The sequence below is a fragment of the Equus caballus genome, chromosome 6, assembly GCF_041296265.1.
Source record: "Equus caballus isolate H_3958 breed thoroughbred chromosome 6, TB-T2T, whole genome shotgun sequence".
In the NCBI taxonomy this organism is placed as follows: Eukaryota; Metazoa; Chordata; class Mammalia; order Perissodactyla; family Equidae; genus Equus; species Equus caballus.
In genome coordinates this window covers 23,885,344-23,904,993 of record NC_091689.1, presented here as the reverse complement: position 1 = coordinate 23,904,993, position 19,650 = coordinate 23,885,344, and the positions used below count along the sequence as shown (strand labels likewise).

The 19,650-nt window shown below is 42.9% G+C and overlaps 1 protein-coding gene across 50 annotated transcripts in view; it reads right to left on the bottom strand.

Moving 5' to 3' along the window:
* LRRFIP1 (LRR binding FLII interacting protein 1) overlaps positions 1–19,650 on the bottom strand; it is a 138,557-nt gene that overhangs the window by 37,768 nt on the left and 81,139 nt on the right. For 13 of the 50 annotated variants that reach the window (XM_023642685.2, XM_023642686.2, XM_023642687.2 and 10 more), the window contains 9 exons: positions 16,369–16,416; positions 14,929–14,973; positions 14,290–14,340; positions 11,572–11,610; positions 8,041–8,100; positions 5,586–5,648; positions 2,997–3,074; positions 1,607–1,651; positions 350–415 (listed from right to left, as the gene is read on the bottom strand). The exons of 10 other annotated variants lie outside the window; for them this stretch is intronic. In XM_023642685.2, coding sequence (XP_023498453.1) covers positions 350–415; positions 1,607–1,651; positions 2,997–3,074; positions 5,586–5,648; positions 8,041–8,100; positions 11,572–11,610; positions 14,290–14,340; positions 14,929–14,973; positions 16,369–16,416 — 495 coding nt within the window. The remainder of the gene's footprint in view (positions 1–349; positions 416–1,606; positions 1,652–2,996; positions 3,075–5,585; positions 5,649–8,040; positions 8,101–11,571; positions 11,611–14,289; positions 14,341–14,928; positions 14,974–16,368; positions 16,417–19,650) is intronic. 27 more of the 50 variants (XM_070269592.1, XM_070269601.1, XM_023642659.2 and 24 more) reach the window with 4 other exon arrangements.

The window sequence follows — 19,650 nt, the reverse complement described above, 5'->3', positions numbered from 1 at the left end:
GAAAATAATCTGCGGCCTGTCGAATTCCCTTTTTCCTCTCTTTATTATTTTAAGACCATGTCACTACTCGTTCATACTGTCAGCACGTCACAGGGAAAAAGCCAATGAAACTGCATCAAGGTTAGTCGTCGCCCTTTGACCTCCGTGTACATTGATGAGAGAGGACACTAAACTAACAACCAAAGCTTCCTGATTGACAGAATCTATGACCCTTATTACAATGGAAAATGGAAATGAGACCATATTTCCTCCCTATCACTCTGGTCAGTTATCTCCCAGGGCTGGAACTATGCGCAGCGAGCACATGCAGTCATGCAGCAGACGTGAGAACCCTCAGAAAGCGCCTTACAGCGTAGGAGCCACAGGCACTGCCCCGCCGAGCCCCGCCGAGGCTGCTCTCGTCCAATACAGACGCCTGCGACAGAAACAGACTGTCAGGATGGGGCGCCCTTCCTCTCTCCATGAGCACCCGGAAGACACTAAAACATGAGCTAAGGAAGACTGACACATGCCAGGAACAAGGCCTGAAAAACATCAGGATGGACGACGTGCAGGAAAGGTTCAAGACCCCCCTTCACGGGCGAAGGGCTGTGGAGCAGAACAGGGCGGTGCAAAAATCGGGGGGAGAGAGGTTTCAGTTGCTGTCACTCGGCATGCAATGTAATCTCCAATAGATCCTTTAAGTGTATGACTCTGAACAAGATTCCTTGCCAACTAACAACTTGTCAATCCAGATTTCAAACAAGCAGATAATGCACATATCTTGAATTTTGTCATGGCATCCTCATACTTGATTTTTAGAACATTACTCTAATAGCAAAAGTGACTTTGGAATAAAATAGGAAGATAATTATAGTCCAATATTTCATAATTCTTTAAAAATTGCTAACTAGAAAAGAGAAATATTTGCTTAACTTGAAAACTCTATGTAATTAGTCACGGATGGTCAACAAGAGTCTATAACACGGTGGATGGTGGTGTCAAACTTTGCCCAGCTCAAAGGAACTTTAATTTTCCCTGTTTCCCCCTGAGGACCCAGCTGGCTCGCTCAGCCAGTTATGCATCTAATTCATGTGTGCAATCGGATGGAAATTCAGAAACATTAACAATACAGTATAGCTACTTTGAATAAGTTTCCTGCACGGCATAAGTACCTTGTATTTAAAACTGGAAATTTCCAAAGTGACATAGTACACTGGATTAATACCTGTTAAGGTTACCAAAGCAATAAAAAGCCATCATTCTTTCTGCCAAGAGATTAAGGAAATGTTGCCATGTTCCGTTTCTGCCTAATGATCCTATGCAAACACGTGTCTTCTTCAGCTCTTGTCAGCTGTCGGGATAAATAAAACCCAGATCTGGCCAAAGGGTGAGAGACACCATGGCACGCGTAAGCTCCACGTAAAAGGGTAATTCACTCCCAGCAGGGCTGCAAACAGGTACCGCCACGTTCCCAGAGCAGGTGCGCGGCTGGAGGGGTGCGCATGCGCGGGTGGGGCGGGAGCCGTGGCGTGCGGGGGCGGAGGGAAAGTGCAGGAAGCCGGGAGAAAAGAACAGGACGTCGGTGGGGTGAGGGGGGATGGGGTGCAGGGGCACACGCACGCACCCGGTAACTCCCCGCCGGCCGGGCAGCACTGTACACATAGGAGGGCTGGAGGAAGAAAGCAAATAGCAGGTTTTAAAAGCCTTGAAAAAACAGCAACAAGGTAACAGTAACAAGGTAATCATGATTTCAGTTATCATGACAGCCAAATGACTGCACAACAGTTAGAAGAAAAAAAGTCGAGGTAGGCATGGGTGTTTCTAGTAAATCTGACAGATGCAAATCCAAATTTACAAGAAAGATGAGAGGGTTTTTAACTTTAAAATAGCAAACTTCCTAAGCATCTTTGAAATACGACTATTTTCTAGTCATGCCTTTTCAGGCATTCCTGGAAGAAAGGCCTGGGGAGTGAGAGAGAATGGTGACAAGGTGAACACCACTAAGAAAAGCAGCGAAACCCAGTGCTCAGCATCCAGGGTTAACAACACTCGGGGTGTTAATACACACATTTCCACACACAAAGAGGGCGGCTCATGAGTGTGTTTATTTCTATCAAGGCATCCCCCTGACAGTCTTCAGGATACAGACGAAGCTGGAAGACTGCTCCTGTGGGCCAGGGCGGGCACTTCCCTGTAACAGGGGAATCCACACCCAAATCAGTGCCCGTGTTGGGATGTGCTGGAACACCAAGGCCGCTCTCCGGTGTGGCCGGAGACTGAGCTCCAGAACACTGTCATGACTCATTCACAGGAGAGGCCACGGAAAGCCCACAGCACAGGGCCACCGGGCCAGTCGGAGACTGTGCGTGACCAGGGGTGAATCACTCAGCAACACGGGGAGATGACAGTTCAACCTCCACGATATGATCTGGACTTGGAGCTCTGACACCGATCTCCCTGTATGAGAATAGGACTCGTATGCTGACAGCTAAAAGGCCAAGCAGTTCGGGCCGGACCGCAGGCCGACCTTGTAAAAACAGGATACAGAGGGGAGAGCAAGCCAAGGAAACGACGTCGTTCTCCCCGCTTCTCAAAGACGGAGGAGTCAGATTCTGCACAAAAGCCTTCCAAATTGCTTCCTGGACACATTTACAAGAGAAAAACGTGTTTTTAAAAAATAAATGAAACCCCAAATGGGGAACAATTGCTGGAAAAGGAGGAGAGACCCAAGAGACCAATTTTTGGACTCGCGCTTTCAAAAACATGCATTTAATAGAGCCCCCCTTGTCCTAAATTTCTTTTGTCTAGATAAGGGCCTAAATTATTTTTGATAATGTTTTAAAAGGTGGAGAAGAGTCTTAGCAAGTTAGTCAAGCCAGTGGAAACACCTGCTGAGCTTTGCTCCCTGGATTTCATATAGGAGAGGTTGAAATATCCACATACGTGTAATCAGTGATTAAGGTGATAAACAGAAGGGAAGAGAAGGAGGGAAAAGAGATGTGAAGAGGACAGACCCGGTTTCCATTCTGGGCAGACAAGGGTTTGGGAGCAAGGCCACCACTCGGAAGCCCGAGGCTGGAGCAGGAGAGTCTCTGTAATCAGAGAGAATGAGCAGAGGGGGTGGAGACTCACAGCTTCATTCCGTCCCAGAAGCACAGCGGGCCCGAAATTCACACAAAACTACCTTTTACAGCAGAACTGGTTAAGGGCGTGCACTTGCGGGGGAGGGAGAATGGAGAATGATCGGAACGGAAGAAAGACAGTCCAGTTAATTGACAAAATTATGGCAGGGAACCAAATCAGGACTTTTGAGTCTACACACGGGCAAAAATAGATCTCCTTAATTTTAATCGACAGGAAGCCCATAGGTGTGATTTGAAGGTCTTTGCCAATTCGAGTTCTAGTTTTGAAAGTCTGGTGGGAAAAACTCAAAACCAAGAATTTGCAGAGATATCAACCTCTGTTTCATGTAATAAAATGTTTCAGTGGAGGTGGTCTCTGACTTGGCCTCCTTGGTCAGCGACGTATTTACATGATGCATATGCATTCAGGATTCATTTCATAGCAGACACAATAAACTCAGTGGTATAATTCTGAGACCAAAGGTCTATACAACATTTCTGGGGAATGCTACTGTATAAATTAATAGTTTCCCCAGTAAAATGTTTTACAAAGATTACAGGGTCCTACCCATCACACAAGAACAGGACAGTCCTTAGAGATGAAGGAGTTCCATTCAAGCAACTTGATGGCACCTTAAGATGGTCCGCCTTTCCCTCAAGGTCCCATAACCTGTGCCGATCATTCCTATGCCGTGAACAAGCTACCCCCAAATGACCCGAGGGGCAGGCAAGTGGAGTTCTGGGGTGGACGGGGAGAAACTTTCTAATCTTTAACACAAATATTGAAACTTGTTCCAGGGGTTGAGAGAGCACCCTGTGTAGAAGCCACTTTATCAACCCTGTCTGGGACACAGAAAGCACAAAGGGAGCCATGTGAGAGAAAACTCCCACAGCCACTGTGGACCCTGTGCCACCAAGGCCAGGGTTTGCTTGTGACAAACCTAGAGACTGGGGAAGTTATTTAGAAGAGTCTTCAATACTACCTACTACCTTGAGACCTTTCCATTATTAGATGTAAATGAAATTTAAAAAGTTGATGTGTTGCACAGCAACAGACATGACACCTACAGAGCACAATCATTACCAGGGAGATTCTGAGGGTGGGTGTCAGGCAGCCCAACGGTGGGGACACATGGCCTCAGTGAAGATCTGATATTTTATGTTTTGAATGGGTCAGCTCTGATTTTGAGTTTAACACTTTGCATGTGGGTTATTTCTCTTAAATGAATTTGAGTCAAATATATGCTGAACTTGGGTGAATAATTCATATCCATGTAGTATTAGATATCAAGATCACCATATTCTACCTTAGAGCATGTATCTCAGCTTATAAAGTAGGGAGGAAGTAAAGTGCCCTGAATGACAGACCTTTTTGCAATAGCAAGATTTTCCCTTGAATTAAGAAAACACCCACAATGCACAAAAATTCAAGGTGTTAAAACCCACCAATACTTTGGTGCTTACAGACGATCTTATATTCAGTCAAAACTCACCTGCTAGGGGCAGGAAAGGATGGAGTGTTTATTACTACTGGGGGGCTGGGATGGAGTGTTTATTACTTGGAAAGTGGGCTACCGGGCTGGAGACAGTGATGGAGCTGCTGGCAGTGGAGCCCTCCTGGGGCAGGATGGGAGAGTGGGAGGGGGATGAGGCGCGGCAGGTGAGGAAGAAGAAGGGACCAGGAGTTGGACTGCTGTGGCTCTACCTGGTTAGTTTCTATTTACTCCTTTTTCTTTTTTTCCTATTTATTCTGTAAGGTTCAGTGCACATCTTTTGTGATGACACTTCCTGGCAAGATTAGCTTCTCCCTAATGTCCTATTTACAGTGCACTAGTGGATCTGGTAGGTGGGTCTTCTGTTCTAGAAGTGAATACTTCCAGAGTGCCCATCTCACCGGCTTATCTCTGTGATCTTCCTACCTAAACGACTTCCCTAATGTTTGCTGAGTGAATATGAACCTTATCCAGGACAAACAAGCCTCACCTATCAGGGCTCTTAAATCACTTAGAAATAGCTGCCTATCAAAATTGACGCATGTTCTTAAAGGATGGGAAGGAACTCATTCCCAGTCTAGTCCATCCCTGAGAAGTTGCCACAAAGTTTGCATCTACCCTACAAAGGACTTCTGCTTTCAGAAGTCCCAAGGAAAGCATTTCAAGGCTTTCTTATTTTTTTTTCTTTTTGATCAATTCTAACTACAAAATAGCAATATAAATACTCCCTTTCATTGTACCCAGCTGAATACCACAATTCATATTCAAACATTTGAATATAAATTCAAATACTAGACTGTGGGTTAAGTCAATTAAATAGATGATGTTAATTACTGCTGAAAAATGGACTTTCACATCTATCCAAATGAAAATTCGTGAACTAGACATTAAAAGAGAAAAGAGAACTGAATCCACACAAACAAGATTGCATGCTACAAAACCTGCAGTTTCTGAAGACAGGGTGTGAAAGATTTAAATGGAAACCAACCAACTTCTCCTCTCTGGATGATGACAAAGTGGAGATTCTGCCGTCACCGCTGTAGCTGGAATTCTGAGCACCAAAGAAGACACCGTAAGTGATGTGCACTTCTTTACTATCCCCAAAGCACCACCTGTCCCGGTCAAAAGGCAGATATAAAATTTCACAACCAAACCAACATTAGTACTCAGGAACGCCAATGGAGCTCAAGAATCGAGACGCTCTGCTACAGTAGCAGCAATTCTTAACAGCTAGAGGCTCTCAGCTCTGTTTCACATTTCAGTGTTTCTGTCTGCGTGATGTCATGTGGTTTAACTGTTACTGTTTCTCAGTTTCGCATCTCTAAAATTATTTGAAACTACTCACTCCATCTCATGATGGACCCTCTATAACCTCCTAGTCTGGACTTTCAGTATTAATACCTTCTTAGCTAACTGAAGTTCTGTTGATTGCAAAATTTTCAATCTGTCTTCAGGCCAGCACACCTGAGGGCTCCAGCTCAGCCCTGAAGCTCCAGGGAGGCGAGGGGAGCCTGACAGAGCTGCCGTCCATTCCAGCTAAGAAGCGTTATCCACAGAATGCAATGTCCGGCAGCCGTCTTTATGGTGTCCTAATATATACTTTATAAAGATCAGAGCCAACCGAGAATCTGGGTGGGGAGGGAGCGTGTGTGAACATTTCTCATGAAGACATAAGATGGTGATCAAAATGATCGAGCCATCCTCGCCTCTGAATACTCTCTGTCCCCTTAGAAAGGAAACAGTTCCAAACCCTTATCATCAGCCTGGTCATTTTATTCCTTCCCATCCAGTCTTTTCTCCAAGCTCACCCTCATACTGTCCCTGGAGTTTTCAGCTCTGGGGTCTTCCTATACAAGATGCTGCGTTATGTAGGTTACTGGGTTCTTCACTCATTGTGTGTCCTGATTCTTTATTACATCAATTGTATATCCAGTTTCACACTCTGAGGAACAGTCTTCTCAGCAGGTTCTTTCGTATTTGATTTCTAGAGGAGCTACTTAAATCTTAACTAAATTGTAAGGCACACTTCTGCTTTAACCTAAAAATCTAAGATTAAAATATGTGGCTACATGTATAACACAGAGCTTGATGTCACCATGTACTGTCACAAACATGTTGGAAACTCCATGTGTGGGATATTCTAGAGAAGAATGCAATGTTGGGTAGAAGGGAGACTAAAGAACGTCTGAAGTAACTTCCAAGTTTAAACTGTGATTCTTTGTGATCACTTATGGTGAAACGACACATTTATGGTAAAAAGCTGCAAACTAGTCAATCAAACCCCGACAAGCAGTCTGGGGCCATCAGACACTTTTGCCCTATTGTGCCAGCACTAAATAGTCTGCGGGAATGCTGAGCACAGGAAGCAAAAGTGTCAGCATCCCACGAGGACAGAATGGCATGCTGCTTGCTTCTGTCCCCGGAGCGCCGAATTACCTTAAAGAAAAACATAACAGAACTGGAGACAGTCCAAAGGATGTGAATGTGAAAAGCAACATAAATAGGAAGGCACAGCCTTTAAAGTGGGAGGAGTTTTTAGTCCGAGATGAGAAAAGCTTACACAAAATAGAAGTGTATGCGATCCTTAATAGGGACAAGAGGGTAAAAAGCGGATCAGCCAGTTTCAGAAAGCTCAGGTGGGGATGGGGTACCCTTTGAAGCCTGAAAATATAATTTAAGTGTATATATGATGTATCTCGATATAATTAAGATAAATTAAAAGAAATACTATTTTACACACCCAGTAAAATTTATTACTACAGGGAAAAAAATGAAACAAATGTAAGAACAGGAAGCTTTGGGGAAATTTGTAACAGATCTGCTGAAGGTCATGAAATTTAATTAAAATGTGTCCGGTTGAATCTCTGAGATCTCCAAAGACCTCCTCGATAAAGCCATGGCCTTCTCCTACCTCTGCCTCTCCTGCTGGGGGTCCCTTTCCTCTCCCGTCTCACTAGGGAGATGACTCTGCTCCTCGTCTGCCCCCCACCCCCGAACTGGGAGCATTCCAAGCATCAACATTCAGGAAAACACAGGCTCTAGTACACGTGTCTTTAAAATGACAAATGAGAGATGTGGAAGACCATGATAATGTCGAATTTAAGCATACTTAAAAGCTGAGTATATTTAATATACATGTTGTACACATACAGCTAGGGCTGTACAATAACGAAAGAGCTAATCTTTAATTCTCGATCCTTTTAACCTCAGAGATTCTTATATCCATCTCGCACACTAACACTTAGAATGTTGGGAGACTAACACTCCAAGAATGTTTACTTGTTGAAAACACTAGCTTTCCTTCTACCATGCACTAGAAAAAAAAAAAGAGACCCACTATAATGCAGCAAACAGTAAAGAAGCTACATTTAGCAATATTTTTTAAAAAAGCTTTGTAGCAACCTGTTTGAATTCTGCGCCGTGCAAATTTTTTCTATACTAACCCTGCCAGATCTTCTATTCAGGGACTGTGATCCATATAATTCTCCATCATAACCATTTGTCTGTGTCAATGAAGAAAAGAAGAAAAACTGACATTAGTGTACAAATGAAGACACAGGTACAGATCACCAAGGAGGAATTGGCTGGGTGTAAACCGAGCTTTCCTAGTGGAGCAGGTGAACGATAAGCCCAGGACAGCACAAATCCCAGCATGCCCCCAGATGCTTCTGATCTGCTCCACCACATCTCAGGAGCAGTCAGCACAGGCAGGTGACTCAAATCAGTCCTCCCAGTGTTACTCATGACTACACGGCACTCTAGGACTTAAGGCAATGCCAGGTCCCCGTGGAGCGAAGCCTGTGGGCCTGGGAGCAGTTGTTCCCTTGGCAGCTTCCTCGCTTCCGGTTTTTTGGTAGTTGTGCGGAAATCCTAGCTTTCCTGAAGCCTGAATGCGAGGCAACGGGTAATGACTCAGCCTGAGTCAATTCGTTTCCAGCTCTTGGTCCAGGGTGAGTACTTGACAATTATGGCCCATTATGAAGCTGGATTCAGAAGATTCAGAAATAGCCTCTATGCAATCTACAATTAAATGCAAAAGTTCATCCCGGAAAAAAACGTTCATCATGGGGGTAGATCCTCTATATTAGTTTTTCATTCATCCAGTCTTCCTACTTTATTTTTCAAAATGAAATATGAGGACATGATTTCATAATTTGTCTCCAGAGAAAACAGAATGAGTGAGTTCGGCGTGTCTCCCTTCTCTTCTCTACTCCCAGCCCGAGCTTCCTTAAGCCAAAGCTCGGCCTTTCTAGAACTGCTCTCTTTCCTCTGTAAGGAGATTTCTGCTGATTCAAGATAAGAGCTGTCAAGCAATGGAGAAACAACCAGCTCTTGTGATAGAAAATGGAGGGGCAGTCCATACAGCGGGTGAAAATGGAAAGAGCTGCCAGGAGATGGTGGACAAGAGTCCAGATTCCAAATAGAAGCTCTGTCATGTCACCTTCAGCAAGTTGTTTAATCCACTGGAACCTCCACTTCCTCAGCTGTGAATATGTGCATAGTAATATCTACTTTATTATACATATTACATGTAATATGTATAATAAAGGGGGGGAGGGTTGGGAGAGCGAATGCACTCTCTCATTTATCATCGTTGCTCTTCTGGCCTTCCATGAAAACGCAGGAAAAACTCTTCCTTCGAAGGCTCTCTGGAACATCCACAACAACCCTCTTCTGTTGTAATGCAAGTCTGTCGTAAGGAATATATTCCTAAAACATGCTCCCAAGTCGACAGGGTCTTGTTGATAACCTCTCTACAGTGACAGGACTTTAGCCTTCCTAAAGAACACCCCCAACTTCCTCCTCGTGGGCGGTGGTTAGGTGGTGATTTGGATGGATGGAGCTGTTCTTATGTGGCACAATGCGATAAGGAGAGTTGAAAATTAACTGTAACAACATTAGAATAAAAAGTCCACAGACAGAATATCTTCATCTTAACTCAGGTCTCTGAGGTTCAACTAGCTTTGCTGTACAGAATTTTTTTCCAGTACTCCTTACTGTGCAGACCACCACATCATGGTCACCTGGTGTGACCATGGGCCCCAACCTAGGAAATCAGAATACCTAGGGGCCAAGAAATATGCATTTTAATAAATTCTCCAGATGAACCTTACATACAGTAACATTGAGAAGCACCTGCTAAAAGAGAACAAAATAAAGAAGACATTCACAAACTCGCATCTCCTAAAAGAGGGTAAATAAGAGACAAGAATAAACGCTCTATCAAAACCAATTACTCTAATGGTAACTTGCGATTAGTCAGAATGCCAGCAACTTCCACGCAGGGCTGTTAGAGCAGCAATGAACTTCACATGTGACCAGGCAAAAGTCAATTGTTAACATTTTATTAATAACGTTAGATTATTTTTCTACTGAGTCAAAAGACAGGTCACCTTCAAGGGCATTAGAGAGGGGAAACCAAGTAAGAGGCAAAATCGTAACTCTCAAGTGCAATACTTAATGCTCTCAATTTAGTTTTAAAACAGAATGAAAACTGAAAATCAAAACGAAATCCAGAAAATGTTCCTGACTATTGTGAACACATACATTCATTCATTCCACTAGGGACTGGCCCTGAGATATAATTTACTTTGAGTTTAAAACAAAAAGGCTGAAAATCTAGAAGCATGCTGCCAATACATGGAATTACTTAAAGAATGGAAAAGCTGCTGGAATTAGAGTCATACAAATGCTCTCATCCACCAGTGTCTGTGTGGAAGTGCTCCAGGAGATCCTGTGAGGAGCACTTTCTGAATCTAATTACATGTCCTTGTACTCCCCACTGTCCACAGTAGGTCTACTTCTCGCCAGTGGCTCAGCCTGAGACTGGGCTGGAATGCCGTCTCCTTTGCTCCATCCTCTCTGTTAAGTGCAGAACGGCAGCCCCACCAGGAGGCTCAGAGTCAAGTGTGCTACACAGCTGTATGGCACTGTTATCATCTTAAAGGTAAAACTACATTTTGAAAACAGGATTTGATGGGGCCTGCCCGGTGGCTCAGTGGTTAAGTTCGCACGTTCCGCTTCTCAGCGGCCCAGGGTTCGCTGGTTCAGATCCTGGGTGTGGACATGGCACTGCTTGGCAAAAGCCGTGCTGTGGTAGGCGTCCCATGTATAAAGCAGAGGAAGATGGGCATGGATGTTAGCTCAGGGCTAGTCTTCCTCAGTAAAAAGAGGAGGATTGGCAGTAGTTAGCTCAGGGCTAATCTTCCTCAAAAAAAAAAAAAAATTATAGAAACAGGATTTGCTAAATAATTTCGAAACACGATGGAATGAATGAAACACCAGATGCTTTCAGAGAAAGTCCTAAAAGTGAAGCAGTGTAGAACATGTTGTAAGAACGTCAGCACTGAATCACTTTGATGCTGACTGTCCTTTCTGGTGAGACAACATTTTTCTTCTTGGAAGTGTAGTTTACGCTTACAGGGTTTCAGAAAGCCTAGATGGATGTAAGAAGGGAAATTCCAAATTCAAACCTAAAGCCTTCGTTTTTGTTACTAGAACTGGGGTCTTTCTCAAAGAGCACAGATTGGACATTTAGCTTGAATGGATACATACTGGAAAATTATGAATTTTTCATTTTTAGATAAAATGACTTTAAATTTAATTTTTTAAAGAAAATGCAGAGGCATTGGGAATTCTGGATCTGATTTGAGTTCCCTGAAAGCAAGACATTATCTTTCTCCATCTTGGTGTCCGCAGCTGCTAGCACAGTGCGTGGCAAATGGCTGGAGCTCCAAGACCACCTGGTGAGCGAGGGAACTCACGGGTTCCAGAGCCCGACCACCAGGATCAGAGCTGCCCCAGGAGGCTCTGCACGTGCCCCTGTCCCCCCGGTAAACTGATGATGGTATATGTGTCTTCTCAGACCACAATGGACTTGGACAAACACCCACGATTAGTGGAAACACCACAGGTTATTATCTGTCACACAACACTGTTAGGACCACACGGCAAAGTCTGTCCGACCATCTCACCCAGGCGTAGGGACCCCCACACTCCAAGTCAGGCTGCGACTGTCAGTCAGGATGGAAGAGGAAAACATCAGAAAAGAGAACTGCCAAAAATCAATCAAAGAGCTCAGTAAAACGTGACAAAACGTAAAACAAAAAACAGGCAATCTTGAAAATCTTCACAGAATTGCATTTTTTTCATGCCTAGGATCTCGCGTACTTACAAAAGGAATTCCACGGGAGGGCTGGCCGCTGAAAAACCCAATAACATTAAATAAAACCTCTATGGCAAAGGCTGCCCTGACCCATGGACTCCGAAGCAGTCTGAGAAATCTTATTTCCTCCTCTACACAATCCATTCTATTTACGTTAGGCAAAAGGTGAACAGATACATCACTGTCAGTTTTGACAAGGAAAATTAAAAGCTTATATCCAACTCTAGATTTTCTGAAAAGAATATCCATATGAACGCTGGAAAAGTAAAACTGCACCCTTTCAAAAGGGTTTACCATCATTGTCAGTTGAATGAAGGTCTTGTGTTTTGGAAAAGTCAAGCAATAAAAGATAGGATCCTATATTAGGACTTTGCAAACTAAAGATTTCAGAATATTGAAATATATAAAAATGGCACGAATCCATCCCCTATCATAGAGAAGGGGTGAGATGAGAGCCTTTCAGCAGAGCAGAGGGTCCCCATGCTGCTCCACTGCCTGGCCCAACCAGGAGAGGCAGGAGCTTCTAGGTCCTCAAGGGTTGGGGGTCCCGGGCTGGTGCTGTTACAAAGAACGTGGCCCCGAGTAGCCCTCTTAACTGCTCCGAACTTGTTCTGCGCCTATAAAAGTTATGAGGTTTGACTCTTATCTCCAGGATCCAAGTTTCAAGGTCTGTGGTTTTTAGAGAGAGTTATTTCTTTAGATCAAGTACGTCATGGAACAGAGCACCAACCACGTGGCTAAAAATGACAATCCCACGCATGGTCGATTTTCCACTTTCTCCCTCTCTCCTATCTAACATCCTAATTGGAGACTTCTTCCATCAAATTTTATGCCTTAAAACAAATATGCTTGATATGTTGGCAAAGAATGGTGTCCAGCAAGGACGTTTAACTCACTTCTGGTTAAAATCATTGAAAATGAACTGAATGCTATAAATACCCTAACCCTCGCTCATATTGCAATACTTTTGAACTCTTTGGGTTCAAGAAACCTTCTGAGCATCTTCAGGAAGTGACAAATTCTTTTCCCCAAAAAAGGCAAGTACACACAAAATCCGCATACATTTTCAGGAGGATCATAGATCTGAAAGTGATATTTTGATAGATTTGGATTCTGTCTTCAGTTTCTCTCCTATTCTCTCTTGAGCGCGTATTAATCAAGGTTTGCTCTCACCATTTCCATCAAAAGTTTCTTTGTCAAGGTCACGATGTCCTTCACGACGCTAAGGCCCATGGTCAGTCCTCAGTCCTACACACAGTGACCACACCCCTCCTCCCTGAGACAGCATCGCCTTCACTTGGTTTCACGGACGCAAGCTTCCCTTGGGCCTGCTCAACAGCTGTCACCTCTGTGCCTTGTTCACGCAGCCTGCACACTGAGTTTTGCATTTCTAATGTTTTGGTTACATAAATCTTACTTCCTCTAGCTGAATCATGTCAGAGGGTCTATGAGGAAGCTACAACAGTATGGCTAAAGAGAAAGCTTCAAGTCGCAAGGAAGCTCTCTAACTGACTTGACATTTGAAACATAACTTTCTGGCAAAACACTGTGGATCTGCTTTTGGCACTGCAAGGACAATGACAATGACTGCTTTATAGCACAATAACAATGTATCACCTTCATGGTTTATTGGTATAAACAGCCAAATTAAATGCACATTTAGTGTGTAAATAAGAAGTCTATCGTGATATTATGATTTAACTGTCATGCTGATTAAAAACAAGCCTTCTGCTCTATACAGTAAAATGGAGTGGCTGCTTTGAGACATTATTACAAGTAGTGAGATGTAATTTTAACTTTGCGGTAAACTAAACTGACAGGCTCAGATTAATTTACTGACTTAAAGCACTAAGCAATAGTATAAAACACAGTTTCTCTACTTCACTTCCCACAGCATGCAATTTCTTCAAGTACAATTACGAAGAGTTTTGGAATGTTTAGGGAAAAATACGTATTTGTGTTTATCAAGCATCAAGCTGTCAGTGATGAAGAGATGGCATTACAGTTGGCGAAAGGAAAGGCTCCTGAAGATGAGAGACTGGGTCTTATGGAGTCAATCGGCTCCAAGTTTCCAGCAGGCAATCTGCAGCAGCTTTCAAGGACCTATGCAAAAACATCACTGAATAATAATTAACAAAAATTGAAGTCTGATCCGGCAGCACGTATGCAAATAGGTGTGAGGACTTAAGGACAGAAGGAGCCGTCACACTGCCTGCATCACACTACCACTGCAGGGACCACTTATCAGGCTGTGGCAGCTGTGTGAGGTGAACAACGAGATCAAAAAGTATGACTTCCACTCCTGGGAGAAAGACACAACAAAAGTGCCTGTGCTCATTAATCACCTCTCTACAACAACAGAGAGACATCCCACGACCGATTAGATTTTAAATAAGCATCTTGTGAATTAGATATTGACTATAAGATGACAAAGATAATGAACAAGACATTTGAATGCAGGGATGAAAAAGCAAAGAACTTCGACAATAAAATGGACCATGCAAACTCAATCATTCTGGTTACTGACCCTCAGGCTTCCACGACTACCCACTGACATGCGTTCATCTTCATCAGAAGCCTAGTAAAAGAAAGGATGAAAACAACCATGAAGTGATAAGACACATAAAGAAACCAATGCCCAGCTCTCAGAGGGATGTGGCTGATACGACACCACAGTAGTGGGGAGCATCAGGCACCTCCGAGGGTCTCAGTGGACCTGAGCCGAGGTCTTCCCCAAATGGGCTTTGTTTGTGCACCTCTGCTTACAGAGGACTGTTTCTCAATAATAAGGCTTTAAATTAATTGCATTAAAGTGGTGCTACCTACTTGGCCGGTAATCTACAAATTCCTAGTCTCAATGCATATTACTCTGTAAATTATTCGTGGGTATTCGACAGCAAAAAAGCACTCAAACTGTCATGAATATATTAACAGTTAGAAATTTCTCAAGCACTCTCCCCTCACCAAGGTTAGGTCAAAATGCTAAAAGCTGAGTTCACAGGCTTTGTTTAGCTAATAATATCAGTATTAGTTAATTTCTTTCATAAACAACAAGATATACATAGATGTCATTCAGATATAGATATAATTTATGTATTTCAGCCACTAAAGCTACAAATGAGACTCCAATCAAAATGCCTTGGTAATGAATGAACACAGTACTAACCGACGTGTTCCTTCTGGATCTACGCGAGTAGCGCTCACTGTCTTCCTACCGAAGCAACAGAGGGAACAGTATAAAAAGGTTAGAAACAGACACAGGAGAAGCCTTACATAGTCTAGCTGTGATGCAATACAGTATTTCTGGTATAAATGTCAAATAAATATTTGCTTTGCTTTCATTAAAAGGCTTCAATTAAACCACTGGGGGAAATGTTTTCTTCTGGGGGGAAGGACACTGAAGCACACAAATAATTGGCATATTTCATTTTGGCTTTAAAGTACGTGTTGGGGAAGAAGTTGGGTCTTCATTTTTTTCTAACCTCTATAAGGTGGTCCCTTTATGTCAATCTACTTTTTTTCTTAGAATCAGAATCACCTTACTCTAGTCTCTTTGGGAGTCAGAAGATAAATCATTCCCATAAAAAGCCAGTAAGGCTGTTGCCCTATCTACTATATTTTGGGCATTCTAAGACACACACAGTTTTTCACATTTGACATCTCTGAAGTTGCGGTATATCTTATAATCAAAGTTGCTCACATTATAATTAGCAGCATTTTTTTCTTTCTTAGTGGTAGATAAAATAATGACACATCTTTTAACTGTGTCTTAAGACTTGATCAAAATACATCTGCCTGGGCCATAAGCCTAAAATGATGGTTTACACGTAATAAAGCCTGACGTTTACCATTTTTTTCCAGTATAGAAGTGTGTGCTCTTTATATTTCAAGAACTATTCTCTTTCATATTGTACACAGGTATGTGAGGTGTGAAGAGGTAATTTTACATTTTCTTAAATTATTTTATGTAGAAGGGACATTTAATACGACATTTCCATACTGGCCAAGCTCTCAAATGCTAAAAGGACGTGATGATATCCAAGACGCCAGTCAATAAGGTGTCAAGGCCAGAAAGAGGTGGAATGAACTCAGGTGGACGAATTAATGAGAGAAAGAGCGAAGCCATGTTCTCTCGGGACCAGTGGGGAGAAAGCCAAATGCTCCCCCTTCTAGATCCTCTCAATGTGGGGCATCATTTCCTCCCTAGAGGGTCATAAGGTCACAGGTATCACGAGGGGCGAGCCAGCCCTCAATTGACTTAAGAGGACAGAGGAGTTGTTCTAGGAAACGAGTGGAGAACATAAAGGAATTTCTCACCAAAGAACAGGGGTTTCAGTGGGCAGGGCAGACAAGGTGAGGAGGGGACCACAGCAAAGGCGGACAGAGCCAGCAGCTGCTGAACAGACCAGACAGCAATGCCTGGCTAGGACTGTTTCTGACCAGGCTTCATACGGGATGTAGATAATCAGGCCAGATGCAGAAGTCCCCGGAAGAAAATCTCTCAGTATTAAATTAGGATGCAACAGGAATCGATCAACGTAATTAAACTGTATAAGAATCCAATTATAAACCATTTAAGTTTCTTAAAATAGTATTCCAGGCCTACCATCCACTGCTCGATGTCACCCCATTTTGTATCCAGCCCGTAATATTTCTATAGACGGAAGGGAAAGAAAATTAGGCAAGAAGTGAAACGGTAGGTAACTGCATAAGGAGCTGTTCCGACATGCATTTCTAAATTGCTACCCAAGCCACATGGTTAGCGGAACATGCTGAGGCCAAGCAGCTAATAACAGCTCCGGGCTCTGCAGAGGCAGCCGCCGCCAAAGCAGCCTGTAAGAGACCCTCCCTGCCCCACTCCCTCCCAGACAAGCAAAAGGAGCCCAGGAAAGAGCATTCCTGGGGCGAGGGTCGGGGTGGGGGGGGGACCTCGGTAGAGACCAGGAATTGCACCTAGCCCAGCAGCATTGCAAGCCTGTCAGGGAAGCTGTGCATGCCTTCAGAGCAAATGCACCAAGGCAATAAGACACAGCTTAAGAGAAGCAAAAGCTGAGAGCCATTCCTGTGCCGCTACAATAGGAATGTGAAAACCTAGAGGCCAGGGGGAGCGACTGGATTTCTGCTACACTTGCTCCAGCTATCTGATAGCTGTGCTAAATTTAGGTCCATGAGAATCTATGTACTTGGCATGTCTTTGTAGCATGCCACAGAGGGAAAGAGGACCGAGTAGCCTGCAGAAGAGGTCCTTGCACAGGGGGAAAAAAACTGATGTTCCCCAGTTATGTGTGGCGTTTCTTTAGCTAACGCCTGCACGCTTTCACCTCGCTTGTCGAAATGACAATGGTCCAAGTTGGAATTGGAAAGGCAGATTCAGAATGGCTATTCCTGTTATTTTAGTAATTCCAAAGTTGGGTGGGAACCCAGGTATAGTCTCAAATAGTGGAGTTCTGCTTGTTTTTTCTCCCTTTCCCTCAATTTCCAATAAGAAAAGCAAGCAACAAGCAAGCAAACCTCCGTATCATATAACACAGATGTGATTCTCCCCTTTGCACATTAAAATCTTACAATCAGAGGGAAAAAACTTTGTGTGAAAAGTACAAGACAATTTGTGAGATGGTTTTAAACGCCCAAAACACGCGGCTGCTACGTTCAGTTTAGTTTCAGTTTATTCTGGAGGGTGGACAGGTTTGAAATTATCCGGCTCTCCGACGGTCTTGCCTCTTTCTCTTAGAGATGGCAGTAAGTAGAAAATTAGAAGAGGAAAAATTAGGAAGAATTTAACAACGTTAAAAAATTTAGCCAATGCAGAACTGAAATACCAAAAGTATGCGAGTCAGATCTTTTTCTGGAAGTTACTTTCCTCAGAATATAAACTGAGAAAAGAAAGAAAAGCCGCATTTCCGCAAGTCACAGTTTTAACTTCAATTTATGTGAAATGCAGCAGCTTAAAGCTATTTTGCATTCAATTAATGTTAGCCCCACTCTGTCAAATTTCAGATTTTTCACCTGTAAAATGTGATGCCATCAACTCTCCTTTATCTCATGGCTTAATTTCAAAGGTAGAAAGAAAATATGTTTTAGAAAAGGAAGGGAGCCTAAATAAACTCACGCAAAAATTTAAATTCCAAAAGAAGTCTATTTTTCTATTTTTCTATTTTTTTTCAGTTTCTCTATTTTTCTTTTTGCCAATTCTATATACCAAGTACTGCACACGATTGCTCTTTTCGTGAGATCAGTATTGAAAATCTTCCATCTAGTTCACGGGTGGCCTTACTAATAGCCGCTGTAACTCGAGCTACATTTTCATGTCATCTATGGAGGAGCGCACCCCGAGAAACAGTAGGTGCAGTTTACTGGTAGTTCTGATGTTAGCTAGCAGGCCAGCACAGCAAACTCCAGAAGCATACAATGGTTGAGATGTAAACTACTATGATTAGCGGGTGAGTCATGCAGAGGGAAGTGAGAGCCAGAAGAATGCAAAGGTGCTCCACTTTCAGAAATAGCTTCGATTCCACAGAAGAGAAACCATTACGCAAAACAGCCCAGGGGCTGGGAGGGAGCATTTACCACCTCCTTTTCCTTTTCACAAATCTTAGCGACTAGAAAAGCCTTCCCTTTCTTGGACCCATCTTTGTTATAAAAATGTGTATCAATGTTTTCCCAGTGAGGGCTTCCTCAGCTCCCTCTAGTTTTACTTTGTATACAAATCAGCATTCTGACAAAGTTCTGACAATGTGTCCCTGGTGAGCTAGCAAAAAGACAAGACTAGTGATGTAGGACTAGAAACAAAAGAACCGAAGTGGAAATTCCCAGACAGAGTCCCCTGTCTGGGTTTTGGACAGTTACATCCTCCTGCATCACAGCGAGGGTTCCCAGCCTCGTCAGCCCTGCCTTCCGCCTGTGAAATTCTGACCCAGCCTCTACAAGCATGGGTCGGATCCAGCTTCAACATATGTTTCGATACTTGGACCCTCCAAAAACTAACAAAGTACAAACAGATTCTGGTACCTACTTCACTGATTTCTTTACACTCTTGGGGATAGCAGTTGTACGGAGTGAGCGCCAGCAGGAAGGAAAGGCAATTTGGAATGGTCGCCAGTAAAGGAATCCAATGATAGAATTTTAAATTTACAGAGACTGTTTAAAGGCCCTGCATGTTTTAATCTCTGAAACGGTCACCTTATTTTGATTTTCTTAGCTGCTCTAAAAGAAAAATATAGTTTTTCTTTATCTATAAACGAAATAGATTTATAAAAAGCAACTAGGGCAGATGTCATAAGTCATAAACTGAATTCATTTATGGGAAAGACCATTGTGTACACATTCTATAAATTCTCAGGGAACTCGCTCACTCCTTCCTACATTACTTTTGAATCAGGAGACACTGACTTGGCTGTTTTTCTCTTTATTTGCTGTGGCCGGCCTGCTCAATGTATTTATTTCTAAACCTCAGCTGCTTCTACATAATAACTAGGAAACAGAGATGCATGTTAACCGAATATGAGGGACACAGCACAGGTCTACTTTAAGCTATTAGATTTTGCTGTTCTATCATCATTCTCTTTTCTACTCAGATATTTAAATAATATGCAATAATCTCTTAATGAATGGTAATTTGCATTGATATTTTAAAGGTTTTCTAAGAAAATTATATGGAAGGACAATATTTCTCTTTAAATATCTGATTTCAAAAGGTTTCCCAAATTCTGAAATGTGATTTTATTTTGTCTTAGAGTTCATTTTTTTCTCAAAGAAACAATTTTCTAATTTCTTGAGAAAAATGGAGATGGGAAAGCATTTAATACTTGGAAATGTGTCTGCCGGACAGCCGCTTTTTGTGGGAGGAGAAGTAGGGAAGGAAGCATTCTTGTGCAAGCCAATTCATAAA